Source organism: Mauremys mutica, chromosome 10 (assembly GCF_020497125.1).
Source record: "Mauremys mutica isolate MM-2020 ecotype Southern chromosome 10, ASM2049712v1, whole genome shotgun sequence".
Taxonomy (NCBI): Eukaryota; Metazoa; Chordata; order Testudines; family Geoemydidae; genus Mauremys; species Mauremys mutica.
In genome coordinates, this window is record NC_059081.1 from 65,251,912 (window position 1) to 65,271,422 (window position 19,511).

Here is a 19,511-nt window from a genome sequence, read left to right on the forward strand (position 1 = left end):
ATGGCAAATGTAAAATAAGGAAAGAGCCCAAATTATGTAGGATCACAGAGATGAGTTACCTGTTATCTCTCTGACTGTTTGGAAGATATTTAATTTCTCTGGGTCCATTGCTGCAATTGTGTGATAGGGGTCCCTGGAAAATTAGAAGGACACACTATGATGATCTGAATATAAAATGAGCAGGCTTATGACAGTACATTATATAGTAGCAGTATTCGGAATATCAGCACCTTGCTTTTAGGTAGCAAATTCACCAAGTCATTTTTCAATTCATTAACTTCCTGAGCCTTGGGTGTTTCCCCAGGAGTCCTGAGCCCAACATCTTCCAGTTCAGCTTGATGGAAGGTGAGGGGTGCTCATCACCTTTACCATTTTTTGGGAAATATCTATGAAAATCAAACCGCAAAGGGTTGACTATCAAAAAGTGCTGAGCTCCCACCCTCTCCGGAAATCAGGCTTTTTCCAAGGTGTCTCAAGTTTCCCACCCCAAAATTGAGATGCCCAAAACAAATGTAAAAGTCTTAGCCAGAATATGATAGTGCAGACAATGCTGGAGTTGTCTTATTTCATGACCCTTTGCCTATCACAGCAAATAAAAGAAAGTAAAAGAACATTTTCCTGAAAGGTATCCCCTTAATGTAAACTTTATTACACTGTGACCCCTCCATAGAAGAATACTTACATGAAAATGCTGATCTGAACAAAGTTTTTTTGAAGTACAAGGAAAAGTTCTTGTGTAATATTGTGCTATGGAATGTTTGCATTTTTTTTTAAATACATCCCTGGGGTGGAAGGCAACCTCAGAAAAGGTGAAGTATGCATTCCCAACATCTCATTATTTGCCTTTCCAAGAGACGTGGCGCTTGGGATTTGTATACAAGGGTAATCAAACATGCTGCCTTTGGAGACAAGCCCTCAGAATTCAGTGCAGTGACAGAGTAATGGGGGTCACTTCTAACCTTTACAGAGAGCATTTCCAGGTGAGCAGGAGTGAAATGAGTTCTGGAAACTTAACCTTAAGCCCAGTGGACCACAGCAATAGTGTACACTTAATTTTAGCAAATTGGGGCTCTCGTAAAAAAAGATGACAGGTTTTGAGGATTCAGCATAGAAATGTAATTTTTCTTTTGAAATCCATTAATATTAAAAAAGGCCTCTTTGCTAAACACAAGACTACTATATAAAACATCCTCATCCCAATGTCAGTGAGTATTTTAGGACAAAAAAAGTTCAAACCAATAAAGAAGAGAAGCCAATGTATTTTCATAGCCATTTCCTCTTCTTACAGAAATGTAGGATAATACATTCTTCCCCAACTATTCCAATTATATTTTATTGTTAGGTCACTTATTTTTATTGCCATTGCATGCTAAAATCACTGAAGATACATTTTCTGTGCATGCTGATGTTAGCTCAAATCTTACCTGAGCTTTCTCTCCAAACACAGGAAATTAAGAACCTGATCCAAAAGCCACTGAAGTCAATGAGAGTCTTCTGATTGACTTCAACAGACTTTGAATCAGGCCATAAATGAATACCCCTCATGTACCAGTGCCTTTATTAAACTAAACTGTCCTATTATGGGACTTCTAGAGAACAAGTGAGCTGCAGCTCACTAACGTCATACGGCAAGGGCCAACTTTCTATTGATAGCTTCCTTCATTTTGCACCTTCTGATCATAAGAACACACAAATAACTTTGGGTCCCAGCTAGCTTCATATTTATTTTAATACTCCCTTCTTGAAAGGTGGTAACAAAACAGTCCTGGAAATACCCCATCACCAGCATTGCTGGAGGGGATACATTCTGCACATTTAGGGCTCTAAAAATGCTTTGCGCAAACTGCTCTGGGTATCTTTTTCTATGAATTTCCATTCCTGAATTCCAGCCCCCGTGTCTGTGGTTAGGTGTTAAAATTATTTAGGGTGAGCTTATGGAAATGATTTCAGTGACTTTTTTTTCTCAAGGCATACTATTTTTTTAAACTCCAAGGCTTCCAGATCATACATCACAGCCAGTACCACCTCTGGACTATAAAGGTGTCTCATTCTGTATTTCAGCCAATGCTTTCTCGGTCTCAAACTGAATGCCAGATTCTACACACATGCATTAATGAAGTTCACTTCACTCATACACTTAGGGAGAAGCTGTGTATTAACACCGACAAAGACTACGAGCATTATCCAAAGCCTATTGAAGTTAATGGAAAGGTAACATCCATTGATGTCAGTGGGCTATTGACTAGGCCCTATTTATCTTAACAGGTCTTGTAAACTAACAAATGAATCAAAAGAGAGGAGAGGCAATGTTTTTACAAAGCTGCTCTAGAAAAGGGAAGGGTAGCATACTAAATGTATCTATTAATCAAAGAGCCAATACTGTTTATATAGTTAATGATCAACTCCCCACCAAGTGAGGGTAAAATACGAACGAGCATCTTGTACTTCATTAGGCAAAGTATTTAAAAGAAAAACACACACATGCACACACACTTTTAATAACCTCTGCAATTAAAATGATTCTCCATCATTGTAAAAACGCCTCTTAATTCCCCATTTCCCATGGACTCTTAACTCCTACGACCTGAAATAGGAGAAAGTATACATTTCTAAAAAGAATAGGCTAGAATTCATCCTGAATATATGCATTCATGGAAACAACTTCCTTATTTAAAACTATGAGTGGCAACTATGTATTTGATTATTATTTCAATACACTGACAATTTATTTAATGTATGTTTTGTTTAATTCTATTTTGCAAGTTGTTCCTGCTCTTGTAACTTCCTTTCTGTAAATATACTTTGTAAAATTTAATAAATTTAAACAAACCAACAAAAGCCCCTACACTATGACATTATTTTTATTCATTCTCTGAGCTCTTCTTTTTTCCAGTATGATGCATATTTCTCCAGCCCGTTCCTTTCAAGATCTAAGGCCTATTTCCAATTTAATGCTCAAGATTAAGTCGACTGTGCTGCTTAAGACTGGTATTAGTCTTTTCATGCAGGACACTGATTAGAGCATGGTATGGTTTCAGCATGAATGTCACAAGCTTGTATTCCACTATTCCGACACGGCAATATATTTTAGCTTTTTTGCTTGTCTTTTATTTCTAGTCCATGATTTAGATCCTTTTTCAGAGAAAGCCACCCCTGAATATTATTTTATTCCAAGGTCATTTTTGCCCCAACTTCTTGCTTGATGTTACAGAGATTCATTAGCCATTAGCACAATTCAGCTCATAGTTCTGCTCTACATTTTTGCAGCTAATACTAAAAAAATATTCAAAATTACATTTCACTTAATGCATTGGCTAAAGCACACAATATATTCAGACTCCTGTACATTCTTCTTGCTGCCTTTCTTGTGTTTTCTAACCTCCTTTCCATCATGTGAGTTTAACAAATTTATAGCAGCCTCCTTGGTTGGTCATTTGTAGATATTAGAACATGTGAGGTGTGACCATTGACTCCTAGGTGACCCTCTTCAGTGATCCCCCAAGTCTGCAGCAGCACTTTTGAATCACTTACACCTGGTTCTTTATCCATCCCTGTGCTTTATTGCATTAACCTTCCATACTGTAGTAGTCCCTCCTGTGAGAGAAAAGACCATCTACACAGTCAAACTCTAACTTCCCTGTTTTATCATCATCGAGCTCTAGGGTCCTGATCCAATTCCCACGGAGTCGTTACACTGACCTCAATGCACTTGATATCATGCTGTAGGTAACGGTGCACTAAAATTGGCCCCTATAACAAATTCAAATATTATAGAATCAGGCTTCTTTCGCCTCACCCCTAAGGGCAGTCTGAAAGATACATCCTGATATAGGCCATTCTGATTTTTCTACATACCAGAACACACAGAACAACTATGGAAAAATCCACCACTATTAGTCATGTCAAAATTCTGTTTCAGATCCTTTGTTGTAGTGTTGTTAACCATGCTTTCCCCATGCGGTGGCAAAGTTGCAAGCATCGATTTGGCGTGGGAACTGTAATTAGATCTCAGTTCTCAACATCTGATGCTGGAAACTTTAAGGAGCCTACAGATCTGATGTAAAGATTTAAAAGCTATGTAGTGGCAGAAATAATTGAATAGTTTTTGTTGTTACCACACAGCAAAGAAAGAAATTATACTCATAACAGTGAAGTACTTATAGTCATAACAGCAACGTTTCCACGTGCTTGACTGTGCTAATCTATCTGTGGGATTTTTTTCTTTATAATGGGCACTGTTATACCTCACCAAGGTGGCACCTTCATTCACCTTGGCTGATGCCTGATGCTCACGTGAGGGCTGAATTAAAAAGGAGAACTAATCATATTTCTGTCCTACCAAAGATAATCCTTTCAGGATGGAAGGAAGACTATGTGAGAAAACTGCTAGCTGCAGTATAGGTCACCTATAGCTAATCACAGAACTTCTTTCCCCAGGAGGCATTTCAATTGGGAAATGATGCCCATTCATACAAGGTGACATCAGTAGTGCGAACTGTTGACGTTAATGGTGACCAAATGGGGCACCAAAACATAATCTAAAGTGCTGGTTAACTCTTTGGTATACCTTCCTTAAGCAAGATATAACCAGCTGAAACCTTGGATCTTATAACTCTCTCTCTCTCTACAGTTATCTCTGAACCTTTGATAACGCTTGGAAGGAACCAAGGCACAGATATGTCTGAACCGAAACACACTGGATACAACCCCCTTGAGCGTTGTGGGTGTTTGCAATACAAACTTGAATGAACATTTCACAGCCATATCTTCTCTTCTGTTCAAAGTCCAGGGGGCGGCTCTTTAGCTGGTGTGCATTGTCATAGGCAAGGGAGCTATGGCCATTTCAATCAATTAAAGATCGGCCCTCAGATCTGGATCCACATTTTGCAGATTAGGCCCATTTTTAGTCCAAGATAAGAAAGTCAGTGGAAGTGAACGGTTCTCTCCCCACAATCCCTGACCAGCTGTCACTCCAGTCCAGCGGCCAGGGTCTCCTAAACTGAACATATGACCCAATTGTGTTTCCTTTTCCCAGCACAAACTTTCTTTCTTATCCTTTGTTTCATAAAAGCTGAATGTGAGAATCAAGCTGGCAGTACCAGCACTTCAAAAAGTGATCAGAAAACCAATTTATCTTGGGGCTTCTATTTAGTCAGGCATTCTTGCAACCATATAAATCAGAAATGTCCAAAGCTAGTTCTGTCCTGCAGCCTGCCCCCTAACATACTGTGTAAAAATGTGTTAGTGCTCACCCATGAATCCCAGTGACAAGAAAGATCAGGTTCCCGTTGATCTTGGTACAGTTTATGAACTTGTCAATGTTGCTGGAATCAACGGTTTGAGCGGACGTCAAACTCCCTGTGCCGATGCCATCACATGCTGCCAAAACAAGAACTCCATGAAAACAACTTGCAACAAGATTAAATGAATCAATAAATGTTTGCTCCTTATTCACCTGAACTTTCATGTCCTCCAGGGATGGGCAGAATGATTCTGGTAAAACAAGAATCACTGAGAACCATTGCCCGCCCCTCAAAATGAACACAAGGACAAACCTCCCAAGGCTCGAAAAATATGGCTAAGTATTTGTGATGGAGACTTTTAGGCAGGAAGTGCCAATGTTGTCTTCATTCCCTCTCACCATCCAACTAACATACCAACGGGGCCTGGAAAGACTCTTACACCGTTAGCATCATTGCTTGGCTGTTGTATCTTTCATAAGGGGGCAACAGTGCTAGAAACTTCCCTGTAGGGTCCTTATGTCCACTTAATTCAAACTTTGCATGCTCTGGGGTATACATTGCACATAGGAACATTCAGTACCCTAGATTACACAATAAGACCACATATCTATCTACCTGCCTAACTAGGCTCTAACAGTGGCAGCTATCAGCAAAGCATCTGAGCCCCTCCCAGGTGTTTAAACGACATCAGTAATTTCTCTCCTTCTTCCCAACAGGTCAGAGTAAGAACTTGAATGGAAAATGGTGCATACATGCACATGTTCCTATGTGGGAAAGAGGTGTCTGTTGCAGGAAAGCAACATTGTGTAGATGAGTTTTGCATTCAATTCCGAATATGGTAAGGCTAGTTGTATTGATCAGCATAAGGCAGAAGTCCTTGTGTTTGTCTGTTTTATGATGCCCTGTGTGGGGTAGCTGTTTGCTGATTGGATCAGATTTTATGTAGCTGTCTGGTGAGCTAGCTGCCATCTCCCCTGTTATGACACAAGTTCGTGGTAAGGAAAATTGCCAGTGTTTTGTTCCCATTGCTGCTGAAACCTCCACATAGCAGGAGAAGCCTAAAGTTTCCCATAGACACAGAGCTGTTGGGAAGGCAAAGTGACTCAGGTTTCCACCTGGAAGCTTCCTGTTGAGGCAGAGATGGGATTTAGATATTTCATCAATGCTACTGGAGGGAAAGGAGAGGGTCTCCTGTCTCTCAAAGCCATTCAGAGAGGAAGCAGAAGAACCTCAGGTCTCTGCTTTGGGAGAGCAGAAACTCAGCAGTTGTACTGGCAGGCTGTTCGGACATCCCACAAAGATGACAATAAAGATAGTGAAGAATCAGGGCTTTGGAAGTGGTCCTGAAAGGTTCCAACAGAGAAGCTTTCAAACCAGTGAATGTTAACAAATTCCAAACACCACCAGTAACAAAAACCTACTTGTCTATTCCACAAAAACGGCCAAAAACTATCCCTACTTTTCCCAAGGACGAAATGAACCTTTATACTATATTACCACTGTCCAGCGATAATCCTACATTACGTTATCTTTTGGGATACTCGTCTCATGGCAGCCATCATAGTTCTATGTTTTGTGGATGCCCAAAGTACCCGATATCCTAGAACTTACTCGTGAATACATTTCATTTAAAAGTAATACCCTGTTTGCTCTACTAGAGTGCAGAGTAAATTCAAGCAAAGCTATAATAAATGATAACCTACCTTTAGGACAAATGTCAGTGCAGGGTTTGCACATCTTTATACCATTTTCTTCCACCTCCATCTTGGAGCTGGGACAGGCACGCACACAAGAGCTGGAATCTACCACAAAGTTATCTGTAAAGAAATAGTGCAGTGCTCAAAAACAAGCCAGTATATTAAGTTATATTGGGGCATGATTTGGGGGGGTTCTGAAAATCAATACAAGTTATTTATTGCCTTGAGTATTTTAATGATGGGTAAAATTTTCAGGAGCTCCTAAGTGAGTTTAGTACTTAGGAGCCTAAGTCCCACTGAAAGTTATCGAGACAGATTCTCCTCAGTGCCCAGGTCACCTCTGAAAATAGGATGTAGGCAAGCATTTATGACAATTTTATCCAATACCATTTTGAAAAATGTTTTGAAAATATTGTCATCCCTTTTCAATCCAACTACTGAAAAAACAGCAATGGACAGATAGTCTGAAGGACTTCAACAGAAGTCACATGCATGCCTACAATACCCATGTTTATAGTGCCTTGAGAAGAAACATACTGTGGAAAGAAAAACTAATGAAGAGTTGTTGATTTTAAATACCTGAAACTACCAAGAGAGAGTGAGTTATCTTAGACTTTTTGGGGGAAAATATCCTATATGCCAGCTATCTTTTGTTTTCATAGACTGCAAGTATATTGGGTACCATTAACATAATGGAGCTATTGCTGAAATCAGGCATTACTCCTAGAGTATGCTACTACTCAATGTAAGTAACAGTGGAAGAATTTAGTACTTGATGTTAAGAGTCACAGTTCTTAATAGGTACCACAGTGACCATGGTTTTCCCCATTGCAATTATATGGAATACCACAGCAGTGGTAAATTCTACAGTGTGTTAATTTTAATGATGACCAATAAACTTGTGTAACCCACACACTTTCTGGGTGTGGTGTTCTGTCCCATCTAGTGGCACTGAGCCCACTTAGCGAGAGAGAGAGAGATAAAATGAGTCTGCTCTACAGCCTTAGCTAAGAGCCAGCTGGCTTTTAGTTCATGCAGTAGAGGCTCATGCACTAAGCACCAGAGGTCCCAGGTTCGATCCCGCCTGCCAACGACTGGGGTCTGTTGGCATTACACTTGCATTTAATTTTATGCCATGATTAGAGCTGTGCACAATATTTGCAATAATTCTCAAGCCAACTGCAAAACAGCCTGGGGTTGAGGGTCAGGACTTTCTGCAAACATGGGTAGATGAAACTGAATGGCTATATCATGTGTAAACCCAGCCTGAAACCAGCCCTCTTCCCTATAGGTCAAGAAGAAGGTCTTCCAGTTACAGGTGGAATGACACCAATTTCCACCTATTCTATAGAGGTCTTTACATTATGCTGATCATCTTAGTATTAAGCAATGTGACTACTATCTGTCTCATGGTTCTTCTCTCATCCTCTCCCCAGGGCAAAGGTGTGTGCAGGGCACTCTGTGTGTTTTGTATGGAATTTTTTTTTATGAGTGCATGTGCTTCCTCTCTCTCACACAGAGCTACATGGTTATGTGAGAGAAAGCAATGTCAAAGCAAGGTGCCTGGCACTTAGAGAAGAAGATGAAGAGATTTGTGTTGATTCTTAGTTCCCGTAGGCACCTGAATGCACCAAAGGTAAAGTAGGTGGGTCTTAGGTACATCTGGCAATAATGAATCATTTAGAATAATATTCATTGAAACTGCCAGCATATTATCCTTAAAATAATTACTTGCAAATATGTGTGTCCAGCTCTAACTCTGGGGTTTCAATGGAGGGAAGAAGTTTCTAGAGTGGAATAGGAGTACCCTGTATGGGAGTGATGCTTGGTGGTCTCCCTTGTTAATTTCAGCATTCTTTTAAAGTTTTATTTCCTTTAAGAAACAGACACCTTAATTCCACCATAATGAGGATTTTAGACTAGTATACATTTTAAAGTTGGTTGTATCATCAAAGGATGCACAGTAGCAAGATGGGGGGAAAAACTGATGAAAAAAATCAGATACCCTAGTCATGGGCCCAGTATGGGAACTGGAATAGAACAGGACACGACAGGATAGAATAGCCTTGTCAAAATATGTTAGGTAGTGTGACATACCTAGGTTCAGTGCTTTTCATAGAATCATAGAATATCAGGGTTGGAAGGGACCTCAGGAGGTCATCTAGTCCAACCCCCCTGCTCAAAGCAGGACCAATTCCCAACTAAATCATCCTAGCCAAGGCTTTGTCAAGCCTGACCTTAAAAACCTCTAAGGAAGGAGATTCCACCACCTCCCTAGGTAACCCATTCCAGGGCTTTACCACTCTCTGAGTGAAAACGTTTTTCCTAATATCCAACCTAAACCTCCCTCTCTGCAACTTGAGACCATTACTCCTTGTTCCGTCATCGGGTACCACTGAGAACAGTCTAGATCCATCCTCTTTGGAACCCCCTTTCAGGTAGTTGAAAGCAGCTATCAAATCCCCCCTCATCCTTCTCTTCTGCAGACTAAACAATCCCAGTTCCCTCAGCCTCTCCTCATAAGTCATGTGCTCCAGCCCCCTAATCATTTTTGTTGCCCTCTGCTGGACTCTTTCCAATTTTTTCACATCCTTCTTGTAGTGTGGGGTCCAAAACTAGGCACAGTACTCCAGATGAGGCCTCACCAATGTTGAATAGAGAGGAATGATCACATCCCTCGATCTGCTGGCATTGCCCCTATTTATACAGCCCAAAATGCCATTAGACTTCTTGGCAACAAGGGCACGCTGTTGACTCATATCCAGCTTCTCGTCCACTGTAACCCCTAGGTCCTTTTTTGCAGAACTGTTTCCTAGCCATTCGGTCCCTAGTCTGTAACAGTGCATGGGATTCTTCCTTCCTAAGTGCAGGACTCTGCACTTGTCCTTGTTGAACCTCATCAGGTTTCTTTTGTCCCAGTCCTCTAATTTGTCTAGGTCCCTCTGTATCCTATCCCTACCCTTCAGCGTATCTACTACTTCTCCAAGTTTAGTGTCATCCGCAAACTTGCTGAGAGTGCAGTCCACACCATCCTCCAGATCATTAATGAAGATATTGAACAAAACCAGCCCCAGGACCGACCCTTGGGCACTCCACTTGAAACTGGCTGCCAACTAGACATGGAGCCGTTGATCACTAATGCCTTAAGGATTGTGTTCAGAATTTGTATTGTATAATCTGTATTGTACTGTATATAGTTAGAGATAACCCCAAACTAGAATAGTGGATTATTAAACACTTGAATTTAAGGAAAAGGTGGGTTACAAAATTAGTGACTCATTTCTAAATTTGGGGAAGAAAGATCAGAACTAATTAGACTTCATCTTTTTTGAGGAAATAGAATGTCTGAATATCCTCCTAGTTAATTAATGTCTAGCATGCATATAATTTGTATAAACAAGTTATTTTACTGAATCTAGAATTTCTACCTTTATACAATCTTTTTCATTTAGCACAGATTTCTGCTTCACGCAATAAAGGATACTTCCTAAGGTTACCAAAGCCCAAATAAGAATATCAACATAATAAGTGTTAGTCATAAAAACTGAAAGCCACTTAAGACTTCCCCCCACCCTTTCGCTGTAGTACATGGCATTTTTAGAACAGCATCCCAAAAGGAAACTCTCTTTGATTAACACATAACTTCAAGGTATTACTGCTAAAGAGTATACCGGGCGCTATTACACTATTTACTTAGCTCTAAACTTAACATTGCTTAGCAATGGTTTCTTAATAGGGTTTTCTTCACAACTTGCACTTCAATGACACCGTGAAAAAGGCAGCAGTCATGTAACTTACGTGGGCACTTCTTGACACAAAAAGCTCCGTAGGTGTATTTGGCGTTGTGGTTGTGCTCCAGCTGGAAGGTGGTGGGATTGTAAACAAAAGTCTGGGGGCACTGAGTGACACACGCGCCGCTGTCGTTGAAATTCATGCAGGCCTGCAACACGAGAAAGCAAGCTGATCATGTCATACCTTCTTTTGAATTGACTTACTTCAGAGCAGAACCTTGACTATCCATTACCTACAAAGGCATTGTTGCAATTATAGTGGATGGGATACATTGTTTTTTCCTGGTCTGAATTTAGCCACTTCTTTTCTTAAGATATTATTAAAGGTATTATTATTAAAACATGGATATTTCCAAATCCTTGAGCAATCCATTTTGAACCCATACGAATGTTTTCAGTTTAAATGGAACTTGATGCCAATACATCTAAAAAGGGAAGCCTTATTTTTTTCATTATTATTCTTACTATTAGCAATCAATGGCAAACTTGATAGGCAGTTCTAAATTTGACAACAGCGTACAGCTACTTAAGCTGCTCATATCCTGGCTGAACACACACTAACGATCTGTGCTGTAGAGGGCCAACCTTCTGATCTCTCGTGGCACAGTTCAACAGAGGGACTGAAACTCCCAATTAGACAGCAATGAGGATAAGCATTTCCCATGCACTAGCACTGGAGGGGGTCATTTTCCCAAGTGGCAAATGTAACCAGGTCAGTTAATTCACACACTGGGAAGGAAAAATAGGACTCAATATTCAGGCTCCACCATACATCACTGACACAGGACAAGGCCCTGACACATGAGGAGTCAAGTGTGTGGATAAAAAGAGTAGATGAACGTAGGGAAAAAAATAAATTGCCTATGCAAGACTTGAACCTGGAGAAAACACTGATTTCTTCATACTCTACCATTCTGTATTGTGCCTATTTTATCAGTTACAACTGATAAGACACGCTGACAGCAAAACTCTCAAATTAGAAAAAAAAATTCTGTCTGGTTTCAAGTTTTACATGAAAGGTTTATGCACTTAATTTGGGCCAGTGGAGGTCATCCCAATCCTACCCTGGGATCCTCCTTGTACGGTTGGCCATCTTGGCAACAGGATTGTGCCTCCCTGTGTAACTGTATAGATCTTCTGGCAGCCTGATTGCCTCAAAACCTCTTTGGCCTTGGGATACAGCCTTCTGATCAGCAAATAGCCAGCTGGTTCCACTCTCTGGCTTGCTTCTTCAAAGAGCCAGCAAGAAGCGTCACAGCCTCAGACCCAGGGAGGAACTTCAGGGCACTCCTCTCACATTCAGAAGCAGGAGGACTGAGTAAGGCTCCTCTGGCTCTGCTGCCTCTTTTAAAAGCCCTTACCTCAGTCCAAGGCCTGAGTTGCCTCAGAAGGCATCACAGAGATGGGACGAGGATGGGGCCATCTGGGTCATACCTGAAGATTTCAGGAGGGGAGCGGGTGGTCATACCCTTCCTCCAGAAGACTAGAAAGGGATATAAATGCTGCTGAAGGGAGAGGGCCCACCAGGGAGAGTCAGGATGAAATCATCAGCCTTGCATGGAGTTCTTTGGTTCCCATGATCCTTTTGAGTTGACAGCCTATCTAAACTGAACCTGCCATTTTTGGTTCATCAGAACCATGTATTTGAAAATAGGCAGTAAGTTTAAAGTTCTAGGATTAATTCACTAGAAGCAGTGCATTTGATTTAGTTAATTCCCAATAAAGGTAAGTTCTATGGTTGGATCAGGCCCTAAAAGGAGAATCGTGTCTCCACTCCAGATTTATTTTCACCCCAGATCTGAGAACATCACTAAACCCATATGTGTAAATACAATGAAACAGCTATGCCACAGGATGGGTATTGGCTTGCTTTCAAAGGTGAATGCACAGATTAATGAATGCCAGTGGGCGGAGAAGGATGGGAGAACTTTTCCCAGCAAATATTAAAAACATTTTTACAACAGGATATTATTACAGGCTTTGAGAGGCTGCCATAATGTGCCAAAGGATTTCTTAATGCATCACGAACTGTACTTTCGTTTATTAATAAATACTAATTTACTTTGTTTCCTCAGCACATTTTCTACATCCACTGTTGTCTTAGCAAGTACTTCATCACAAACATGACAATCCTCTGGTGATGACTTAGTAAATGCATAATCAGAATGAGGCACACCGACGATACATTACTCAAAGAGATGACACTTTCCAAGAAGAATCTATTAAAAACCAGTCTAGAAGACTCAGGAAGTTTTAATTTATGACTGTAAAACTTTTTGTACCCTCATAATTGTTTCACTAACATATGCAAAACTTACAGCGCTCGTTTCTAAATGTGCCCAAGATGCATATGAAAGCAAAACAAAACAAAAATGCAAAGGGAAATATCAAGATGTACATCTCAATTCAAAAATAAATAGCTACATTTTCTCCAAGACATCTTCTGCATGTCCCCCACTATAGCCCAAAAGGGTACTACTTCGACCCCAGCACATGATAGGAATGAAATAAGTTGTTCTCAAAGCTGTTGAATGCTAAGGCTTTTGATTTTTATTTATACTAAGGGCCCCTGGCATCCCCCTGGTGCCCTTTCTATTTTCATACTGGAGCAGCACAAAAGTGCTAACATGATTTTTAGCACAGGCATTTCCATAATTGCTACAGAGAAGCTCCAGAAAAATGTGGAGTGTTCAATGGCCCATAGAAATCACATTTTCTCCTGTGTGCGGTGATGTTACAGAAATAATACTGTAACAATACACGGCCTCCTAACACTTCAGGAAGGATTGATGTGTGGTTAAAGTGACAGATTGGGACTCAGAAGATATGGGATCAAGTCATAGCTCTGCCACAGACTTCTTAAGTGGCCTTGTGCAAGTTACTTAACAAGTCCCCCAATTGTAAAATGGGTAATAATACTTTCTCTCATAGTTTGTCTAGTTAGACTGTGGGGGACAGGGACTGTCTGATGGAAAGCCCACTGAAGTCAACATAAGGGCTTCCACTGACTTCCAGTTAACTTTGAACGATGCCCACTATGTGTATTTTCAATACTGTGTTAAACAGGGCCCCGATCACAGTTGGCAGCTTTAGTTGCTTGCTGCTGTAATACAAGTAACAGTAATGTGATGGCTGTCACTGTGCTGCAGTCCAAGGCCACTCAGAAGTTCACCATGGTGACAGGGATAGAACTAGGCCTTGTACACTGCAAAGCACAGGCCCTCATCACTAGAGCTGAAGGAGAAGATTTGTGGGCCTGTGACACAGTTGAATAGTTATCACTTCAAGGTTTTTTTTTTCTCCTGCTGATGATAGCTCATCTCAGTTGATTGGCCTCTTATAGTTGGCATGGCTACTTCCACCTTCTCATGTTCTCTGTATGTATAAATATCTTCTTTCTGTGTGTTCCATTCTATGCGTCCGAAGAAGTGAGCTGTAGCCCACGAAAGCTTATGCTCAAATGAATTTGTTAGTCTCTAAGGTGCCACAAATACTCCTGTTCTTTTTAGCTGAATAGTTCTGCTTCCATCCAAGAGAGGCAATGTACACATACATTCTAGCCAGTCCAATATTATCTATTGGGCTATAAAATAAAATATACAAGATTAGCACAGATTGCGCCATGCACGATGGTCTTTCCTTATGCTATCTGACAGAGATTTTCAAAAAGGTCTAAGAGTTCGCCTTCCATTTCCTCTGAAAACATCACCTTCTATGCTGGTATACTAGCATAGGTTAGTTGAGAACCTAACCTGAAATTACTAGGGCAAATTTAAGTGTGCACCCAGCTTCCACTGAAGATATTAACAGACTGTGTATCTTGGTGAGGTAGTGTGATGAAGGTACATGGATTTCTTTCCACGGTAATAGGAGCAAAGGCTGCTTTCTGAGTTACACAACTAATTGACTGCATCTGGAAAGAATTTGGCCATATTGAGAATGTCTGTCTGAGAAAATTAAGCTCCTGATTCAGTTTTAACTCTTTTTCTCTTTGAAAGGATGTATTGTGAGCATTTGGATTTTAGTGACTAGGAAACATTTGTTCTTCTCTTTCTTCTAAGACGCACACCCCAGTTGAATAGGTGAACTTGTTTAATACAGCCTGGGAAGCATAAAAAACCCCATCTTTAACTAGGAAGCCAAACTGTATTCTCAAACTTCAGATAAAAAATATGCAATGCAAAATATATTACATTTCTGTGCGTGTGTGTGTGTGTGTATGTATATATATATATATATATATATATATATATATATATATATATATATATATAAACCCTTCAGCGCAAAATGTAATGACAAATGCCTCTAAAAATTCCCCACCATCTATAAAAGCTAATTTTAGACAAATGAAAGATAAAAATCACATAGATTAGCATATAAATCTGTATTTGTAAATCTCATAAATCTTTTAATGAGTAATATAAGCTGATAAGTAATGCAAATGTAATAGGAAAAATATGAAATGATAAAATGTGCAGCTGAAAGCTTGAAACGCGGAGGCAATTCAATTAAAGGTGACAAAAAATCATGAATTCCATGGATTAAAGCATAAGCACTTGCACTGTGGCCGGTGGGATGAGAGAAATTAGGTAACTCCCAAACATACAAAGCAATCAGTGTCTTTAGGTCCGGAACAGCCTCCAGCGCATTCCCGATGGCAGCAGTCACTGACGTACGGCCCGTAGCAACGTCCATCACATTGCTCTGCACACACTGTCTTTGTCACTGGAAAGGACAGAGGAATCAGCTGTCAGGAGAGAGCTGTTTAAACTGAACAGGGATATTAAAAAAAAAAAAACAAATCAACAAAGACAATGGAGTATTAAGAAGAGAACATCTGATTCTCTGTAATAACCTCTAGGCCAGAGGTCACTCAGGTCCCGTGTAATATCCCATCTACAAAGGAACATGAAAATGCCCAGGTGGTAGGACAGATATGTCTGGATTTATGAGGCTTTGTTCTCTTAACCCTGGGAAGTCAGCACAAATCCTGAATCTCTCATTTTCAGGGAGTTAGCAAAGGTTGATGGCTGGCTGGGAAAATGCCTATTGTGATGTGAATCACTTTTAATGTAGTTTTCCGTAAAGAATGACAGGGGTATGTAACAATACACAGAAACTCAGAGTTAGTTGAGCAAAATCATAGGGCCACATTTTGCCCTCAACTAGCACCCATGTAGCCAATGCTGCTGAATGGACCTATCAGAGCAGCATATAAGTCACGAACTGTAACTTATCACACCACAGGCTTCTACATTTTTTCTGAAATGCTACTCTCTAGCCCAAATTTCAGACCAAAAGGACTACATTCAGCCCTGTCGTAAGCCTTTAATGGCATTACCCTCATCTATGCCAGGGTTAAATTTGATCTAATATGTCAGGAACCAACTGAATATCTTCTGTTTCTCAGTACTTACGTATCACCGTGTTCTTTAAAGCATAAGCAATTGCAGCGCGTAAAAGCTGCATCAACCAGGGGACATTTCCTTTCCTAGCTGACTTCAGTGGCACTAGGATTTAGCCCAAGGTCTTCCACATTACCAAATCAAAATCAAATCCTCTATATTTTATCCCATTAAGTACCCAGTCGTCTTCTCCTGGTGAAAGAACTATTGGCCCACACTCATAAAACATGCAAGAAGTTGATACTTATCAAAACAGATACAATTCCCTAAATTCCTGGTGATTCAAAGTCAGTAAGTCAGCAACCAGACAGTGCTCTTCAATGTAATAGTTAGATTGAACCTACTGAACTCTGTCTAATTGAAACATGAATCCCTCTTCAATGATTCATTGTATTAAAAGGCTGTAAAAGATGGTTTTTGGAGTTCTCAATAAGAAATCAGAAAAGTTCACTGAGGGCTCGGTTTTATTTTTTGTAAGATGAAACATACACGTTGTTTCTCCACAAACTCATACTGATCTTCCCTTTATAGCCCTGCTTCTCATATTGAAGGATCCCAAAGCACTATATAATTGATCTGGTATATAGACTACACACAGGAATCACTTAATCAAAGCCAACTGCCTGTGGATGAAATGCAGCCCTGCTATGCAAAGGACAGAAAGTAAGAAATGGTGTTTCTGATTGAAATAGCAGATGGAATTCAGGTGGGCAGAATTTAGTAACCAAACTCGAATTTGCCCAACGTATGGGGATGAACTCTACTGCTCTGACAAACATCTGTTTGTGGCTTAAGAATGACAATACGTAACTAGGACCAGAGTTTTGAGTCTCACCCAAAATACTTGCGTTTTAATTCACCTGCAGCAGCGCTGAGCTCCCTCATGACATGATGGGGCACTGTTTCAGTACTGACCAAGGTAAAAAGTGCTACCTCTTTAATCACCGGCACCACTTCCTGAAACAAACAGGTGTCTTTAGGGATAACAAGAGGCAGTGTAGTAATGGCCAGGGCACTAGATTGGGAGTCAGGAGACCTGGGTTCCAATGCCAGTTCTAACACTCAGCTTGGGCAAATCACTTTACCTCTGTTTCCCTTCACATAATTTGGCTACCTTGTCTCTTTATGCTGCAAGCTCTCTGGTGCCACAGTCTCTCGCCATATGTCAATACAGTGCAATGGAGCCTCTAAATTGGTTAAAAGCAAGAAAGAGTCCCATAGCACCTGATGCGTCTGACGAAGTGGGTATTCACCCACCAAAGCTTATGCTCCAATACGTCTGTCAATCTATAAGGTGCCACAGGACTCTTTGTTGCTTTTTACAGATCCAGACTAACACGATTACCCCTCCGATACCTTCTAAATTGGTTGAGGCTTCTAAGTGCTAATGTGGTACAAAGAAATGCTAATCAAACCACAATCACATATGAAGCCAATTAAATCTCATTTGGCTTGTGAATTATTGCTGGATCACAGCACACCACAGTCTGCCTATAGACTATAGTGCACAGGGACTTTGTTTAATGGGAAAAAACGGGAGAAGTCAACAGTTTACAGGGAACCCTACAAACCATTGGATGTGGAACGTCTGCACGTTCTGCTTCAAGCTGTCTTTGGCAGAGGAGTAATGATGCTACACTCCTATAATTAACCTTAATTGACCACTCTGTTCAAAAGCAGATCATTGCTTGTGTATGGAAAATATTTTTCAAGTGTTCAAAAAAAAATAAAAACCCAAAACCCCCTACCAACTTTCTCCTTTACACGTATTTTAATAAATTGCTGATTTCTCATACGTAAAAACTATATTTAAGAAAATACAGGATGTTTATAATGTAAATGAACCCATTTTTCAATGTGAAGTCCCCTGGCTATCTATTAGAACTTTAGATAATGCAAAAAACTATTTAAAGACATTACATTTATGTATGGAATAAAGGTGTAAATAAGCAAAGAGAAGGTAAGAAGCAATCATCATTTAAGATCTAAAGGAGAAAAGTGATGCACTCAGAATAATTTTATCCATCTTGATAACTAAAACAAGCTCATGGATAGAAAATATTTTCTTTGTGACTTATGCAAACTGAATTGCAGCACAAATGGAAGATTTCTGTAAAGCAAATCCACTTAATGTCAACTTACTAGTAGGAAGAACAGACAGAGCTTATTTAAATTACTTGAAATAAACATATATCAATGCAACCTCAAAACACATATGCAAATCAATAAATATATCTAAGCACAACTGGTGATCTGCAGTACATAACCATCATAGCAACATTAACTGATAGGGTCTGATCCTCAGCAGGTGTATTTAAGTCAATGGAAGTACGCTGATTTATAACAGCTGAGAATTTCCTCATATTGGACTGTGTCTGTCTTCAATATCATTTCATTATTCAATATATTTATTAATCGGTATATACAGATAAATAAAACTCATCAGTGCAAGTAAGTTTCTAATGAAAGCCTATCTATTTTACTATAATCTGAAAGTTTGGTACAGTGTTAACTCCCATGTGAATATGGGTACCTTCTAACTCATTTAAAAAAAAATTCACTACAAATGTGACTCGTAGTGCTCTGTTTAAAGCACATTGTACACATGTGGTTGATGTACAATAACAAGGAATGACTGTAATAAACAATCCAAGGTGTTATAGGTAGGGATGGGAGAAACACTGTGTGCTTAACCCTTCAGATCTCACTAAATCATTTTGTAAGTTCTATAATGAATGGTTAATTTTTTCCCCATCTTCATTTCTTCATGGATCTCCAGTTTCGAGTTTTGAGCTAGGGTTAGAAGCAGAAATGCCAGAATTTTTCAATGAAAAACTATTCTCGCTAGATATTTGAGCTGGCTGATATAAAGCAGTACCCGAAAACTAGAGAGAAACCAGCATTTTAGGAAATTTACAACCTAATTTCTAGATTAAAGACATTTCATTAATTTCAGATTATAGCTTCAGAAAAGTCTTGGAAATTCATAGATACTTATCCAAATTAAGCTGAATCTTTTGTAGGTTTATCCATCATTGGCCATAAAAAGTGTTACTACTATACTATCAACCCATTTTTTTAAGTGAAAGAGTTAGTACGGCCACAAATTTTGCTGTGTGGTTAGGTTTGGTTCAAATCAATGCCCAGTTTTAAATACATGAAGGTTATTTACCTATAACCGGAGTCCTCTGAGATGGCTCTGCATATTCACATTAATGGGTACTGCACCACCAAGCTGTGCCTTACGGTAAAAGCCTCTTCTAGCAGTGTAAACCATAGTGCTCCCATGCCCCCCATTCCAACCCCTCCTCTCAGCATCAAGATCTACCGAGGGCGGGGCCAAAAAGGGGGTTGAGTGCTCTGACCACCTCA

At 39.9% G+C, this 19,511-nt stretch overlaps 1 protein-coding gene across 1 annotated transcript in view; it reads right to left on the minus strand.

The window, feature by feature from the left end:
- The window catches only part of ERBB4 (erb-b2 receptor tyrosine kinase 4), a 981,920-nt gene that overhangs the window by 236,729 nt on the left and 725,680 nt on the right, over positions 1-19,511 (minus strand). Inside the window, exons 6-10 of the mRNA XM_044978382.1 lie at positions 15,341-15,459; positions 10,739-10,880; positions 6,947-7,060; positions 5,253-5,379; positions 60-133 (exon numbers count right to left, since the gene is read on the minus strand). Of these exons, the coding sequence (XP_044834317.1) occupies positions 60-133; positions 5,253-5,379; positions 6,947-7,060; positions 10,739-10,880; positions 15,341-15,459 (576 nt within the window). The remainder of the gene's footprint in view (positions 1-59; positions 134-5,252; positions 5,380-6,946; positions 7,061-10,738; positions 10,881-15,340; positions 15,460-19,511) is intronic.